Source organism: Barbus barbus (genome assembly GCF_936440315.1).
Source record: "Barbus barbus genome assembly, chromosome: 18".
Taxonomy (NCBI): Eukaryota; Metazoa; Chordata; class Actinopteri; order Cypriniformes; family Cyprinidae; genus Barbus; species Barbus barbus.
In genome coordinates, this window is record NC_136746.1 from 22,114,920 (window position 1) to 22,131,508 (window position 16,589).

The 16,589-nt window shown below is 38.6% G+C and overlaps 1 protein-coding gene across 1 annotated transcript in view; it reads left to right on the forward strand.

Moving 5' to 3' along the window:
• Nucleotides 1-376: 376 nt before the first annotated feature.
• The window catches only part of LOC306884543 (protein jagged-1b-like), a 31,188-nt gene continuing 14,975 nt past the window's right edge, over nt 377-16,589 (forward strand). The window contains exons 1-7 of the mRNA XM_079440491.1: nt 377-739; nt 1,011-1,313; nt 8,720-8,777; nt 12,490-12,741; nt 13,301-13,361; nt 16,131-16,261; nt 16,365-16,484. Coding sequence (XP_079296617.1) covers nt 668-739; nt 1,011-1,313; nt 8,720-8,777; nt 12,490-12,741; nt 13,301-13,361; nt 16,131-16,261; nt 16,365-16,484 — 997 coding nt within the window. The 5' untranslated portion in view covers nt 377-667. The remainder of the gene's footprint in view (nt 740-1,010; nt 1,314-8,719; nt 8,778-12,489; nt 12,742-13,300; nt 13,362-16,130; nt 16,262-16,364; nt 16,485-16,589) is intronic.

The window sequence follows — 16,589 nt, forward strand, 5'->3', positions numbered from 1 at the left end:
AGATAGATAGATAGATAGATAGATAGATAATTAAATATTATTTTACAGTGAAATATTAAAATAATATGTATTGCCTAGTTAAATATAAAACTTTAACATGTTTTTTTTCTTTTAAAAACGTTTTTCTTAATATTTCACAGTACAACTGTATTTTATTTAAAATATTTAACATACAGTGAACTAATTAATATAGTAGACCTATGTTGCATTCCTTTTCCTTTAAAACTATATATCTATAAAACATGTTTGCAGTGGAAGAGCATGCGGTTAAGTCTCTCAGATAAACCCGTCATCTTCTGGGGGATTCGGGCGGGGCTTCTCTACACGCCACACCCTTTAACTTTTGAATATTAAAATTACGCATGCGTTTGCCACCCCCATTAACTGAACTTGGTGTATTGAACGCGCAGTCAGTCAGTCAGTCGCGGACAAACGCTCTCATGGCTTCTGTGTAATGTATACCCGCCGCTGAGAGAGAGAAGCAGAATAAGAAAGATACGAATTTCAGAAACGCTGGGATAATAGGAGGCAGTTTCCTACACATTGGAAAATAGTCTTCTGAAAGAAATAAAGTTGTTCTCCACCCGTGCATGTTAAATCGGGGAGTACATTAGAGCCGTGAGGCGGCTAGAACTTCTGAGTCTCAAAACAACACCAACAAGAAGGCATGATTGTGCGACGGAGTTCAGTATTTTCTGCTTTCTACCTTCATGCCTTTTTGTTATGCTTGCCGACGAAGGTGAGTCTGTTTTAAATAACTGAAATGTTCTGTATGCTATTTATTTTCTAAATATACTGTAACACATAGCTATGTACTATAAAATAGCACTGACAAATTATCTTCTGTGTGATATCCAACAACCTTGTTTGGACTTCTCAAAAGCAGCGCGTTCTGCAATCTGACACTGACAGATAGGCAGACAAAGTTTAGCACTGTATTCCATAAAACGAGACTAATTAGAATTTGCTGCACTTTATATACACGGATTTAAAGTTTTTCTTCTCAACAGGTGTCTGATGCATCGGGGCACTTCGAGCTGGAAATCGTATCGATGCAGAATGCGAAAGGCGAGCTGCAGAACGGCTCGTGCTGCGACGGCGAGAGGAACCCGGCGGATCGCAAATGCACGCGGGACGAATGTGATACATATTTTAAAGTTTGTCTGAAGGAATATCAATCGCGAGTTTCCGCGGCTGGGGCTTGCAGTTTCGGAACTGGATCTACGGCCGTTCTCGGTGGGAATAAATTTTCGACCAAGGGAACGCGGAGTGAAAAGTCAAGGATTGTTTTACCCTTCAGTTTTGCCTGGCCGGTGAGTAAATGTCCCATTTCTTGTTTTAGCGCATAATTAATGTGGTCATAGCGGGTGATGATGACGCAACGTTGGTGATACATCGTAGTAATGTTTCGATCCACGTGTGAGGTTTGTCCTGGAGTTTAAACCTGCTCGGTTTAGTTGTGTGTGCATGACACCGTAGACAAAACAACAACCCAGAGGTCTTCATTACACTACTCAACAATTTGTTTACTGATGAATAAAGTCGAGTTGAAAGTGATAGCATTTAAATGTTAAACGGATGTAAGCAAAGATGTTTCCTTGGCAAAACATTTATGTCTTGATTATAATTTCCTGCTATGTTGACAGTGGCCTGCAGTAAATCCTCTCCTCATGGAGCTCCTTTCTGGCAGCCAGCTAACTCTGTAAATAAATACATCAAATAAACCTCTTCATTTGTGTCACTGCATTAGAATGCAAATAAAAGAAGATTTGTTTGGTGTGAAGCACACGAGCCGAAGCTCCACAGAAGAGAGATCAACCATGTTTGTCTTGTAGCACTAAAGAATTTATGAGTTGAGGTGATCTCTTGAAATGGTAGTCATCTCTTTAAGGGGTTTTTATAACCTGTGTTATCAAGTCAGTCTAAACTGCAGGTGATTTGCAGTAAACCTGTGTGTTATGATATGTAGCCGTGTAATAGAATCCCTGCTGTAGTATGTAGTGTGATGTCTGCCAACATTTAAGCTGTATTAACTAAATAAATTGTGGGCTTGTGGACCCCTGTGGGTCCCTGAAGGTACTCCAGGGGGGTCAATGGAGAATGTAAGCTAGATAAAACATACTTTTTTTAGGAGATTTCTGACATATGTTGAATGATATGTCATGTAGTGATGTTAGTTAATATTCTTAATGAAAGTGTTACTCTAGCTTCATTTATAGGCAGGGTCACAGGGTTGGCTGACAGCCTGGTTGGGGGTCGTAAACCTTGGTGTAGTGTAACCTTAAACTGGTAGCAATACCTTTGTTGGGGCTATTTTAGTGGTATTGATCTACTTGATACAGTTTTCTGGGATTCCCTATTCAGAAATAAGATATTCCCAGGATTCCCACAGTCCTGGAAAACATGAAAATCTCAGGAAACATGATTTTGAGGCCTGTAAAATTATAATCAAGTAATCAAATTTTAAAAGTCGTGCAACAGTTGTGAAAATTCGAATGGTCAGAAAGTGTGGGAACCCTGTGTTCGTGTTAATTTGTCAGGAGCTCTTGACTGTTGGGACGTTGAACTGTCCTTTCGTACGTTCTGTTGGCGTGAGTGCTTGTGCACCTGCTCGCTTGATGATGTCATTGTGGATACATTCTCAGCGGGGTCAAAATGATAATAAAAAAAAAATCAAAGGACGAACTGTCGGTCTGACAAGGAAAACGTGTCCCTGTTTGAACTGTTCGCCCCAGTGAGCTGCCCACCTGTCCAGTATGTGAACTAGATGGCTAGTTGGCATGTGTTGATCATGTAACACTTCAGCTATTTTTGTAATATGCACTTCCAAAGCATACTGCAAATGGTTTCTTTTAATCATTAAAATTATGATAAAATCTAAAATTACCATATAGCACACTTCAGTCAGTCGCTAATAATTTTTTCGGTTGGCAGCTGGGGAGAGTTGAAGTTCAGGCTTTGTGTCAGTCACGGCTGACTGGAGACTAGGTATGGCACCTTTTAACTTTGCAACCCTCGGTAATTACTCTCAGCAAGTTCCCAGACACAACAGCCAAATCTCGTCGCCAAACTTTAAATGTTTCATTTACAGGAATACCACCCATTTATTTTGCACCTTTTACTGCATTTGATTGCCCCGTGCTTTTAGTTTTAGAGAGGGGTGTAAAAGAGAGAGAGAGAGAGAGAGAGAGGGTTTTAGTCATAGCCCACCCAGACAGAGCTAGCTTCAGCGAACATGAAACGGGGGGTGACAATAGCCGGGCCAAACTGGCTACAGGGAGGATTACTGTGCATAATGGAGCCAGTCCAGGAATAATGCCGGCCTAGGGCAAGCAACAGGAAGCTGCGTTCGACTCAGCAGTGTTGAGATCGGCTCCTAGACAAACCCGCCCCAGCCCTGACCTTTCTTCTCATACTGGCCATTTCAGCAAATTACAGCGCTGCTCTCTGGCCCTGTGGCCCTGAATGCACCTGGGGTCTGTCTGCTCAGCATGAGCCAAAAAGCTGGTTCACCAGCAAATTGGATAATTCCTTTTTTCCTGTCCCATCTTCCATTCTGTTTAATAGTCTGTGAACCCGTTCCCTTTCCTAAAACCCAAACTAGTATTTATGTGTGTATTTAATTCATGTCCCTTTCAAAGTAAACACAGAAGTAATCCAAACCATATTTTAAACTCATTCTTTTGCTTTTCTGAGCATATTCTGTCCATTTCTCTTATGCTGTTGGGAAAGACAGCAGGCTGAGGGTTGGTCAGTGTGGGAATAAAATGCAGGTGAACCGTCCACACGCCTGAGGGAAAGAGCTACGGGCAGCTAAGGGGATAATGACATGTTTGCTTTATACGGTCTCCTCTGATGTGGCACTTAAGTGCAAATTGCTCAAGTCGTAGAACGGGGAAATGCATCGTTTGTCTTTTTTCTCACCCTTGTTAAGGTCTTTAATAAGGTATTGTTAGGCCATTGTAAAGTAGTGTAATACTAATGTTTTGTTTAGCTAACTTGTCTTAATCACCTCACACATGACTTACTCAATTCAGATTTATGATGTTACCAGGAAACATTTGTTGTATTGAGATGTCTAATCTTGAATACGCTCCCTTTGACTGGATACCTGACCGCTGATGTGCCGTTTGATGTGATCCGATTCTCTCCTCAGTCCCTGCCCGCAATCACCTTCCTGAGTGACAGGAGATTAGATGGCTGCCTGTAGCGCTTGTGTGCGCACAGGTGACTGACAGACCTGTTATCAGGGAAGCCTGTCTCATTTTCCACGACAGAGAGAGCAGTGAAAGATTGTCAAAAGCTTTCTCTGGGAGCCCCCCTTATCTGCGGCCACCACTCCTGATAGGAATCTTTCACAAAAAAGCCTTCCTTCTGTAATTGCACCTCCTGAAGGGCAAAAAAGGGCGGTGACCTTCTTGGTCATAATCTAGTTTTCCAAGTTGCTAATGTAAACCCTGTTGACTTTGATTGATTGGAATCTGGCGGAGTACATCCAGAGCCGTTGTTGAACGTTTGTCACTCTACATGTCAGCCTCTCCTTATTAGCAATCACACTTTTACCAACGGAGACATCACTCGGCAGATTCCCACAGCAAGTGAGTGTGATAAAAGCAAAAAAACGAGGAGCCTCAACCGTTTGTAGAAGCCGAATACTCATATCAGAGCTCAGGGTTTTTGGGAGCAAGTGTAGACCTTTATCAGATGTCTGTGAAGGCCTAGAGCGATAAGGCAAATGCAGTGTGAAGTTTGGGAGTCTGCTAATGGGGATAGTGAGAGTTCAATGATGACACACTGAGGTCAGTGACAAGCATGGGAAAAATGAACCTGGCACCAGCAGGCATTTAGAGCTGATAACCAGATTGTGAGTTATGGAGTGAGATCCACAGTGGCCCTTTTCTTTAAACCTCCCCTGCTTCTCACCGAAAAACCATGATTGTTTCTCATTCATTTAGCCTGTTTAAACCCTTTTAAGGCACAAAACTTTCCTGTAGCTCAAAGAGTAGAGCGTGTTGCTAGCAACACCAAGGTCATGAGATTGGTTCCCAGAGAATGCATGAACTGATACAAAAAATATGCCTTCAATGCAATGCAAGTCGCTTTGGATCAAAGCATATACCAAATGCATAAATGTAAATGTAAAACTACATAATGTCAGGTAAAACAATTGCTTAAGTTACTAAGTCCATTACATTTAGTCACTGTCCTGATCTGATGGGAGGTTGTGCTAGCTCATGTCCGGACATGTCCGTAATATATAGCAGCGGTCACTTTCAAACACTGTGTGGAAGTGCAGGGCAGCTGAAATTAATGAGCTGTGTGCTTGATATACATAAACTGGCAAGATTTGTTAATTCAATGGGGGCTGTGAATCAACAGCATGTTTGTGTTAACAATTTATTCAAGTGTGGACAAGGAGAGGAAGGACAAGCCGGTGTATCTCAGTGGAGGTGACACAGCTTGCATCAAATAAACTGATATTTAATAACCATAAACACGGTGACTGAGATGGCATGAGTAGCTGGTTAATGAGTTTGAGTAGTGTAATTTTTTAAAGTTATATTAATGGGATTTTTATGCCTTTATTGGGACAGGACAGTAGCATTGGGTGGAGAGAGGGGAGCGGGATCGGATTTTAGGTATTTTAGCACCTGTGCTTTAATAAGCACTTGGAGATTTTGCACAGAAAAACTTTCTGTCCTTAAAACATGTATCTTTTAATTAATGCACTTGAAGCACATGCAGATGGACATACTTGGCTGTTGTAATGTATCTTGGACAAACATTAAGTTTTTTGGGGAAATAAGTTTAAAATACTTTCAAAAATGTCTTGATTATATGTCTTGAATATAAAGTTTAGCACATCCTAATTGTGTACCTTTTAGGAATGCACAATATATCAGCGCCTTAACAGGTATCTTCCAATTTATTTCTTTTTTAATTATTATTTATTCGGTTGATACTGGATATACAGTAATCGACATCTGAAGTGGATCAAAAAAGATCATCAAAGTTCTACTAAGGCAAGAATGGGTATTGTTTTGGTTTTACGACAAGAACTTTGATGAAAGGTTTTGATCCATGTATGTGTGTATGTGTATATTTGCCGAAATTAGATATTCAGTTGTGAATGCTAATTTCAGACTTTTTTTTATAAATTTTACATTTAGATTCCTAAATTTACTTGTAGCATTTAAAATGGCTTATTTTAGCTTTTAGCGTTTAATTTTTAATTTATTTGGACAAAAAAATATACAATCTTAGTGTGTAGAAAGTTGTATTGTATTGGCTAGGATCTCTAGTACCACTTGGCTGACATTTTCCACTTAAGCTTATGCTTTGTTTTGGCGACGTTGTTATCTTGATATTTTTCAGGTCGTAGAGATCTGCATGACCCAGACTAATTTTAGCTCTTTGTACAGTGAGAGGTGTTGCGCATTGGTTTGTTTGAATGGTTTGGCGTAGGGTACTCAGGATCCATCGTTGCTGCAGACGGACAGTGAGAACCTTGGAGATGTTGGAAATTCCATGGTCCCTCGTCAAGAGTACGAGTGTGTGAATCTGACAAGTAGGTGCCGAAAAGAGACGCTTCAATTCTGGCACAGGCGCTTTCGCACGCATGCTCGTTTTCTCTCATATCCTTCTGCTTTTTTCGATCAACTTCTAACACTAAATCCTAGATATGGACGCTCATTTTATCCTCTCAGGCGGAGTAATCGCTCTCTCTCTCGCTCTCTCTCTCTCTCTGTGACTCTTGTTACCTGATATCGGTGAGAGCCATGATGACCTTAAGTCAGACAAAGCGTTTCAGAAGTGCTGAAATGTAGCCAAGCCCTCCAGAGATCTCGGCCTGCATTGGAGTCATGCTAAAAGCAGCCCACCCCCCGCAACTCCCTCAGATCCTCACTCCACATTCCTCTCCGAGGGGAAAAAGAGGAACAAAACGCAGCACACAAAAGACCTGAAAGCGAGAAGTGAAAGGGGATTTTTGTGTGTTTTTCAAAGAAACAAGTTCACTTTCAACCTGCAATTTTCTTCTCCTTCTCGTAACTCTTTCTGTCATGTGAGGTAATTACGCAGAATGGACATTAGTGAAAATGTATTAGTCTGTATGTACTGTAAGGCATTCTGTGGCAGAAATAACAAATATATATGTATATTTTTTAAAATATGAACCTTGGTAGAACCAAGGAGGTCTATAATAATTGGACAGCACTGGACTGTCAGCATTTCCATTGCTCAGCTGGTACAGAAAATAAGTCCAGTTTGATTTCCACCACCATTGCTTAAGAGCACTCAGATCTGCACACATTACACAATAACCTAATTTGACTAATCACATGATGACATCAGCCAACCAGCAACTGGCACCATCAAGACATTTACAATCCCAAACTTTTCAATGGGAAAAGTTGTTGTTTTTTGCCCTCTAATGGTGCAGTTATGGCATCTACCAGTGTGTTTCACCCACCAGCCAAACCTTTACCTCTTGGATCAAACTGTGTGGTTTTCTCAGAGTACCATGTAAATAGTGTGGTACATGGATATGAATCATTCAGCATTATTGTATATATTAAAGAACCATGATGCTGCCATCCGATTCCATCACCGTTTCTCAACTATTATATAGTCAAAATAGGATAGATGTTTCCTTCCAATTTGTCAGTCTGCAAATGAAATGGGTGCTTTGCATAATAAAGCTAGTACTAAGATAGAAGGGCTTCTCTGAATGTACAAAATGTTGGACCTAATGTCCTTGCAATGACCGTTGAACTGATGCCACATAACTGTCAGTGTGAATAACATGACCCAGTGATTCGACCATACTAGACCCTCACACATAATAAACACACACATGTAAAAGAAGTCTGAGGTCTGTCATTTCTGGAAATTTCATTATTTTCTGGGGGGAAAAAAATCCGAATGGAGAGGAACAGCCTGATGCTGCAGTGCTCAAGCACAATGAAAAACCTAAATCCGTTTAATTAGTTTTGTTTCCTTATTAGCCTACTTGGTTTAAATTTCCATTTTATGTATGTAATAATTTTAACTTTTATAAACTTTACAAAAGGGACTTTATCTTGAATCATTTGGTTTTAATTATGATTTTTTTTTTTTTTTTTTTTTTATGAATTTTACGTTTTCATGTGAACTTGGTGTTTATTGTAATAATTTTTTTATTATAAAGCACTGTGAGCTGAATTCCATGTACCATATGAAAGGTGCTATACAAATAAAGCTTATTATTACATTTTTATTAATTATTATTTTAAAAATTTGTAAAGAAACATCTTAAATTGCACCAAATGTAATAGTTTAATTTCATATGCACAAGCAAATAAGTTTGAATGAACAAATTTGTTGATTAAAAAATGTAAATAAGTGTCACCAAAGTGTCACCAATTAGTGTATTACCAAAACAAGGATGCTTGTTGATCTATTCTGCCAGTCATTGTTTAAATTGTAAAGATGGTGATACTGTATTTGCCCAAAGTTTCAGGAGAGCACTACCAGATAAGGTTGAAGATGAAGTTTGTATTATTCTTCTGATCTTTCACGGCACATTTCTCAGCGTGTCCCCATGGTCACATTTTGTCATTGGTGTTTATTGGGTACGAGTCAAGGTCCCTGACTAAAGCTCTGTTGATGTAAAATGATCTTTGATGTTTCTTTGTTTTGGTTTCACTGCTGACTGCATGTGTGTGTTTTTCTCTTTCAGAGGTCCTACACGTTGATAGTGGAGGCCTTGGACTTCAATAACGAGACCGCCACCGAAAGTGAGTAGCATGATTTTTAGCATTTCATGTTTGTTTTGCTTCTTTTTGTTTTTAATTGCCTAATATATTTCGTCTGTTTTTTTGTTTCTCTCTTTGATGTCCTTTCTGTATTTCTTGCTTTGTTTGATTTATTTCTGTTTTTGTTATGTTTTATTTCAGAAATGTTCTTTTGTTTAAACTGGGAAATGTAAGAAATGTACGTTTTTGTTTTGTTTCTTTTGTTTAAACTTTGGGAAATGTAAGAAATATAAGTGTTTGTTTTGTTTCTTTTGTTTAAACTTTGGGAAATGTAAGAAATTTAAGTTTGTTTTTGTACCATTTCCGCTCATAGCTTTAAACCAAATGTGCTGACAGGTGTGTGTGACAGGACAGGGAAGGGAAGAAGAGGAAGACTGTGTGTGTGTCTGTGAGAAACATTGTTGAGGGGGCCTCATGCTTATGAAAATGTTTCCGAATACCTGATGACTAATGGCAGGTGTTGGCAGTCAAGGTCTCATGGCCTCTCTGTCACGGTGCATAGCTCAAGCACAAGGTTATGTTTGCTATAACCTTTCTCTTCTTACACCTCAACAGGGCTTAACACTCCAGAAACATTCCCATTTAGACACTAAACTGAGTCTGGTGGAGTTCATTTGAATAGCTCTTCTGGGTTGTCTTACCATTAACTGATATAGCAACTTCCAGCTATATCCAGATATTCTGAGTTCAAAGTTTTTGTTGCAGGAAAGCTTATATTGTAGTTGGTCTTTTGTGTTGTACTCTACAGTATGTATCAGCTTATAGACTGCATATTCTAATGGTTTATCTGCTGCTAGAACCTGTAATTTTACTCTTTGGGTTGTGGTCTTTTCAAATACTTCCTAATGTGTGTTGTGTTTCATTTTAGAGGCATTTGTTTCTATTTATTGGACATTGAATATTCGAATGAAATATTAGAATCTGGAAATCCCCAAATCTGTAGCCAATTCAGACTTGCTTACATTTGTGACTTTGCTGCATTTTGAGAAGATTTAGGAACAACTTTAGTTTTATAAATATTGTAAAGTAACATTGTCCACCAAAGGTAGATTTAGGCCACATTTTTGTTTTTGTTTTAAAGCTGTACCAGCTCAAACTGTGAAACATGGTGCTGGCATGGCATGGAAGTCATGGATCTGATTCCCAGGAAATGTAGAAACCGATAAAATGTGTGTAGTACCTTAAATGCAAATGCATTTGACAAACGCTATTATCCATATACGCCACAGTTAAAAAATTTGGGTTTGGCAAGACTTTGATAAATGTTTTTGAAAATATTTTTCAAAGCCTCTTATGCTCACTTGGGCTACATTTTTTATTTTATAAAAGCACAGTAAAAACAATAATATTGTGTAATATTATTACTATTTAAAACAATTGTTTTCTCTGTTTTACTATTTTGTTTATAATGTAATTTATTCCTGTGTAAGAATCATGTTTTATTTTTAATAATGTTGAAAACAATTGTGCTGCTTAATATTTTTGTGGAAACCATGGTACATTTTTTTCAGGATTCTTTGATGAAGAGGATTCATGAGATTAGTCAATAGAGTTAACAGAGCAAAATGAAATATACTTTTTTTAGCATTATAAAAGTCTTTACTGTCACTTTTGGTCAACTTAATGTGTCCTTACTGAAAACAACTTTTGAATGGTTATTTATCAAATATATATGCATATCATTAGTAGAATTTTTGTTTCATTTTTGCTTGCAACTTTCCTTATTCCTTGTCCTGAGGGTGTGGAGTTTTTCTGTCAGTTTAATGTGACTTCCTCACCCCACAGTGAAGTGGATCAGGCTGCAGGTAGTAAAGACGTGACACTTGGCTCTGTCCGCAGGGTTCAGGGTGCAAGTGAAATGCCACAACGACCCTCTGCATTCCAGAGACCTATGAGCTATAGGCCCACCTGGCCTCCATAATATCATCTCTTTTCACTCTTTCTACCTCCTCTAGGAATTAGTCTACCCATGTTGCATCAGTTTGCAGAGAAGTTTAAAGATTAGTATTTATGTGAAAGGGAGGAATAGACAGTTCACAGTCCCTTGTTCTAGTCATATTCAGGAAAATGGTGAAAGATGTGAGCTGTCAGCTTACCTCATCTTCTGTGGTAGAAATAGCACAGTTTGGAATAGAGATGGAAAGTATAGCTAAAGTCTTGTTAGTGTAGAAGCAATTTTACATCACTGTAACAATAAAATATATAATTATAATTAGTTAATAACCTATTATAATAAAGTTTATATAGCCTAATTAATAGGCATGTGGTAATTAATATTTTGGGATAAAACAGCTGAGTAAAATATTCACTGGACACCTATTGAAACTTGAACACAAACAAATAGATAATTATTCAAAAAATTCAGTTAACAATAAAGGACTTGAAACATTAAATCTAACATTGTAAATGCTTGGCGTCTACGAAAAGTGTATACTTTGCTTGATGTTATGTCTAACAAACACTCCTTGATAACAAGGTTTTCCGCATCTTGACTCGTTTTGGACATGTTTCCTTCTATAATTTCAGTCCTGCCCGCCGATAGCCACATGGATTAACTGTCTGTTGTATAAACATTACCTGTTCCACATTTCAACCGTCACATGTACAGAATATGCTGTAATGATGCCCAGGACTGTATTTCAGACAGCATTGTAAACCTAAGTAGATCATGGAGACCAATGGTGTCAACAGTGCTTTGGGAAACGCAGCCCAGCGCTAGTTGGGAGTATATAAGAATTTAAGGATGAAATCTGTGTGTGAGTGGGCGGGTGTTTGATTGTGGTCAGAGTGTTTGAAGGGAATACATGTCAGATTACTTAGTTTACTAGTATTTACATACATTTGTTTCCAGTAAGTGTCTCTCAGATTGTACATTTATCTGTTCTAATCAAGGGGTTTTCAGACTTGATGGCAAGGATGATTCCCTTCCATAAATATAAAGGCTGCTATTTATTTTAAGACTCAATGCATTTTTGAATTCAACTTTGTTGCTTTTCCATTGTTTCTCTATATAAATATGCGATAGATGTGTTTGACCATTGAACTCGTGATCTGTGCAGCATCTCTAGATCTTGCTTTTTTGATTTTTGTTTTGTTTTTTAAATGCAAAATTGTGAATGTCCTCTTATATTGAAAAATAGTATGGGTGATTTTATATAAAATATATAAAAATGTAAAAATTAAAATGTGAAATTACTTCGTCATTTTTACGAAATCCAAAATAAACAATTAAAATATTAGCTGGAAAATGTGTAAATAATTGAAATAAGTATTAGTCCTAATTTAATACCAACTTTTTTTCCATGGACTCCTTGTGGCCACCTGGGGGTCTCCAGAAACCCAGTTTGAAAAAGCCTGCTCTAATTCACTACTCTGCATAGGATCTGAATCTACTGGGGTGAATATGTCAGAGAGAGAGAGACAGAGAAAGTGAGCAAGACAGTGTTTATTCACTGATGTCATGAGTCCTGGCTGCTTGTAGGATTACATATTGTTGGCACGATGTAATTAATAGTGATTGTGGCTTTTCCTTCAGCTATAAACATGAGGGGTCATTTTAGGCCAACGATATCTTTAATCTGCGAGCAACTAGATATCGAGACATTGACGTTTCTCGGTTAACCTTTAACTCTTTGAATTGTGTGTGGTGTTATTGTGTCAAGGCCTTTCTAACTGTTACCCATTGACTATTCAGGTGGAAAGCTCATCGAGAAAGCGTCCCACTCTGGCATGATCAACCCAAATCGACAATGGCAGAGACTGACCCACAACGGCCCCATCGCTCAATTTGAGTACCAGATCCGGGTCACCTGCGATGAACACTACTACGGCTTTGGCTGCAACAAGTTCTGCCGGCCACGTGACGAGTTCTTTGGACATTACACCTGTGACCAGAATGGCAACAAGACCTGCCTGGAAGGATGGACGGGTCCTGACTGCAATACGGGTGAGCAAGTAGACGGAGTTTCTGTTATTTATTTATTTTTGCATTTATTTAATCCAAAATACAGTAAAAACTGTAAAATTGTGAAAATATTATTGCAATGTAAAATAATAGTTTTTTTTATTTTAATATATTTTAAAATGCATTTTTTTCCTGTGATGCAAAGCTGAGCTTTCAGTAGCCATTACTCCAGGCTTCAGTGTCACATGTCACTTCAGAATACATTCTAATATACTGATTTGAAAGTGAAGTGAAATGTTTTACAAAAACGGTTGACTCAAATGCTTTCAAACAATTGCCATTTTAAGAGGCTTGTGGGTGAGGGTAATAGTTTGGAATAAGCCATGAACGGAGAGCGCAGCACCCGAAGCCTGACGACAGGACTCAAATTAGAGTAGGATTCATTTAGGCTGGTCAGGGGTTTGAAAGATTCCCGCACCATACATTGCCAAAATGTTTTCATTGGTGAACAGGGGACATTGAGGCCCCTGGTATATCTTACAGTGAGGATGGGGAACAAACTTACTCCCATTCATCCTTTCCCACTCTTTCTATTTTCCAGCGATCTGCAGACAAGGTTGCAGCACCGAACATGGATCTTGTGAGAAACCAGGTGGCTGCAAGTGAGTAATCTGCAATATTATTCTATATTTTGGTGGCATTTGCTGCAAAAAAAAATACTTTACGCTGTCACCAGGTTTATTTTGTCCTCAACCTTGCTCTTAAACAGTTTGAGCCAAGCCTTGTTAAAGTGTGAAAGATGCAACAGCACAAGCTTTCACTGCATCTAGAGGCTCATGGTTAAATCTTGTTAGAATCCATGTGTCCTGCTTGACCTATCAATGCCTGATAGCTCAAGCTCTGTTTCTGGTCCACAGACAATGAAAGCACAGATTATTGACATCCATCTCCAAATATTCCAACATGGCTGGCGTTTAGCAGTGAAACAGTGTCAATAAGGCCATGTTGAAAAGACAACTGAAGCACAAAGCTATTTTTAGCCATTTTACTTTTGTCTGGCGAGATGTTGAAGCCTTATCTACAAACCATCATCTGCCAAGTACAATCTTTAATTGGGTTTTAAAAAGCACTGCCTGTTTACTAAGGATGTATGAATTTGGCCACAGGGGAAGAGAAAGTTATGCGTTTCTGTGTGTGTTGGTATACATCTATTGCTCAGTGATTTATGAGTGCATAATGAATACTTTTCTTCTCTTTTGTAACACTGATGCACATAAAAAAGTATGTCAAACTAACTGGCTTGTTTAGTGTGTAATAAAATAGCACAGTGGTTTATTCTGTTGTGTTGTTTCCCAGAGAACAGAATTTATTTATTTTTTTATCCGTCCATAGCAGCATGTTTTCCTTGACATTTTCTTAAGTTAGGTTTTGCTTCGTAATATGTACGATTGCAGCATGCATGGAAAAATGCATAAACAAGGCTTTTCCTTCGTCATAAAAGAATGCGTCATGTGTAACTTATTTGTGTTGAGTAGGGCATCGAGTTAATGAAAATTGAATTTCTTGCGTAACAAACTGATCTTCTATTGGTTGGGGCAAGTCACGGCAGGATTTGCATTGAGCTTTTTCTGTTTTTTCATCGGTTCGTTATAGGTGTTTGCATGTTTTTTGGTCAACAGACTGACGGTAGTGATGTTTTGTTACAAAGATCTTTTTTGTTTGAGTAATTCTCATCATTGTACCATCTCTGAAAGCGTTCAGGATCAAGGCTGGAAGTCTACGGAATTCAATGTATACTAAAACCTCAGCTCTTTGTTACATTTGGCATGATTATATCCCATTACCTATTCATCTCTCACTGAAAGCTTGCCAGGACACACAACCATGCAATTGTGCAACTGTTGTAACAAGAGCTCTTACTGTGCTAAATTGGAACCGCCGAGGCCCACGGTTGAGGTGAAAATGTTACTCAGCCATGCTGCTTTAATGCCATATTTTTGCTTTAATATCAAAGTCACTTCTAAGAGATTGCTGATGTGAAATAGGGGTTTGTGAATGTTTCTCATAGTCAAAATCTTCTCGCACGTTTAAAAATAGTTGTTTTTAATCACAGAGAGAGGTTTCCTCAACCACCGTGTTTATTTTTACAGCTGAACTGCCGCCTCAGGCTAATTGTTTTCTTTTTTCCCCAGAGGGCAGTCTGTTTTCCTGTGGCTAAGTGCTCAAGTGACTTAGTATCTCATCTGAATCCTCCTTTAAGGAGCAGGTTATCGCTCAGGCAGTTTAATTACTGCCATCTTAAGGGGGAAGTGTACGGGAGAGCTATTGCTGAGCTGTTTTGGAGCTTGCTTTTAATTACAGGCTTAGAGATATTCTGTGGCTGTAGATCTGACTCAGTTTTTTCGTTCCCTGGGTGGAGAAAGGCTACATGGGAACAGGAGTGAGAATGCAAAAGAACCCGCCATAAATATATTGGCCACTGGAGCAGTTTACAAACACAATCCCCCACCCAGACGGTCCGAACAGTTCTGGGGCCAAGCCGCTCTGCTTTTATTGAGACAGAGTGTCCTGCCACAAGCTAATGTTAGTCTCTCTAAAAGACACAGTGGAGTTTTAAAGCTGCTGTTTGTTGTTTGCATGGCTTGGCATTAAATAATCAGACAAGAAGTTGTCGGCGGTTCCCTTTTCCCCGTGGACTGGAGCGAACTTTTAAAACAGGGTTTATGAAAGGGTAACCTTTTAGCATTGAACGCCCTGAAAAACAACACTTTTCTCAAAGTTTTGATAAGTACTTTGAGAAAATGATGGCAAATTATGCTTTAAAAAAAACACTACACATTGTTTTCGTGTGGTGTTGTCGTTATAAACAGAACATATTTCTTCAGCCCTGACGCCTCTGATGAAAATGAGAGAAAATAGTTTTGCACCGTTTTGCTTTGCACTGCAAATCTCATCATGAAACTACTGACTTTGTTATTCATTCTGTCCATGATAACTGAACTCAAATGATAACTTCATCTCACTCAAATACATTCAGATGCTAAGTGCCGTCTGAAATTTTCTTTTAAAATTATGATTTTTATCAGGCTCTCCTATTTTTAGGTTCAGTTATTTCCCTTTTGCATAATCATAACTAAAATGTTATTTGTGTTAACTCAATTTGTATGCCATTTTATTCAGAAATACAAAATGGGTAAAATGGAAAATCAAACTACATGAACTGAACTACATGTAGTGGGCATTTTGGCCTCAAAGGTCAAAATCAATATGATTAAAAAAAAACAAAAAACTATAAAAATGAACACTATCACTAAAAATTCCTCTGGTATATATATATATATATACTGCCATTTAGTGACACTTGCAGTTTTTAGTGGTCATTTAATTTGCATTTATAAAACCTTGCCTTAGTGTCTATTTGTCTTTTTCAGGTGTCTGTATGGCTGGCAGGGTCCATACTGTGATAAGTGCATCCCTCACCCGGGCTGTGTACACGGAACCTGCGGTGAACCCTGGCAGTGCCTCTGTGACACTAACTGGGGTGGACAACTCTGTGACAAAGGTAAGCATGCCTCAATTTGACTTTTCTGTCTTTTTGGTTTTTTTCCTAACATTCATAATTCTACTACATACTATAACATACTAATCCTGTTCTTACCTCTCAGATCTAAACTACTGTGGAACTCACCAGCCGTGTTTGAATGGAGGAACGTGCAGCAATACAGGGCCTGACAAATACCAGTGCTCTTGTGAAGATGGCTACTCTGGGGTCAACTGTGAACGAGGTGAGTACGTCATGCTAGCCACACTTTCAAACATACTATAGTCAGGTTCAGTTTGCAGATTGTGGCCAAAAACGTCCAATTAGTCAGGAAAGATCTGTCTGACTG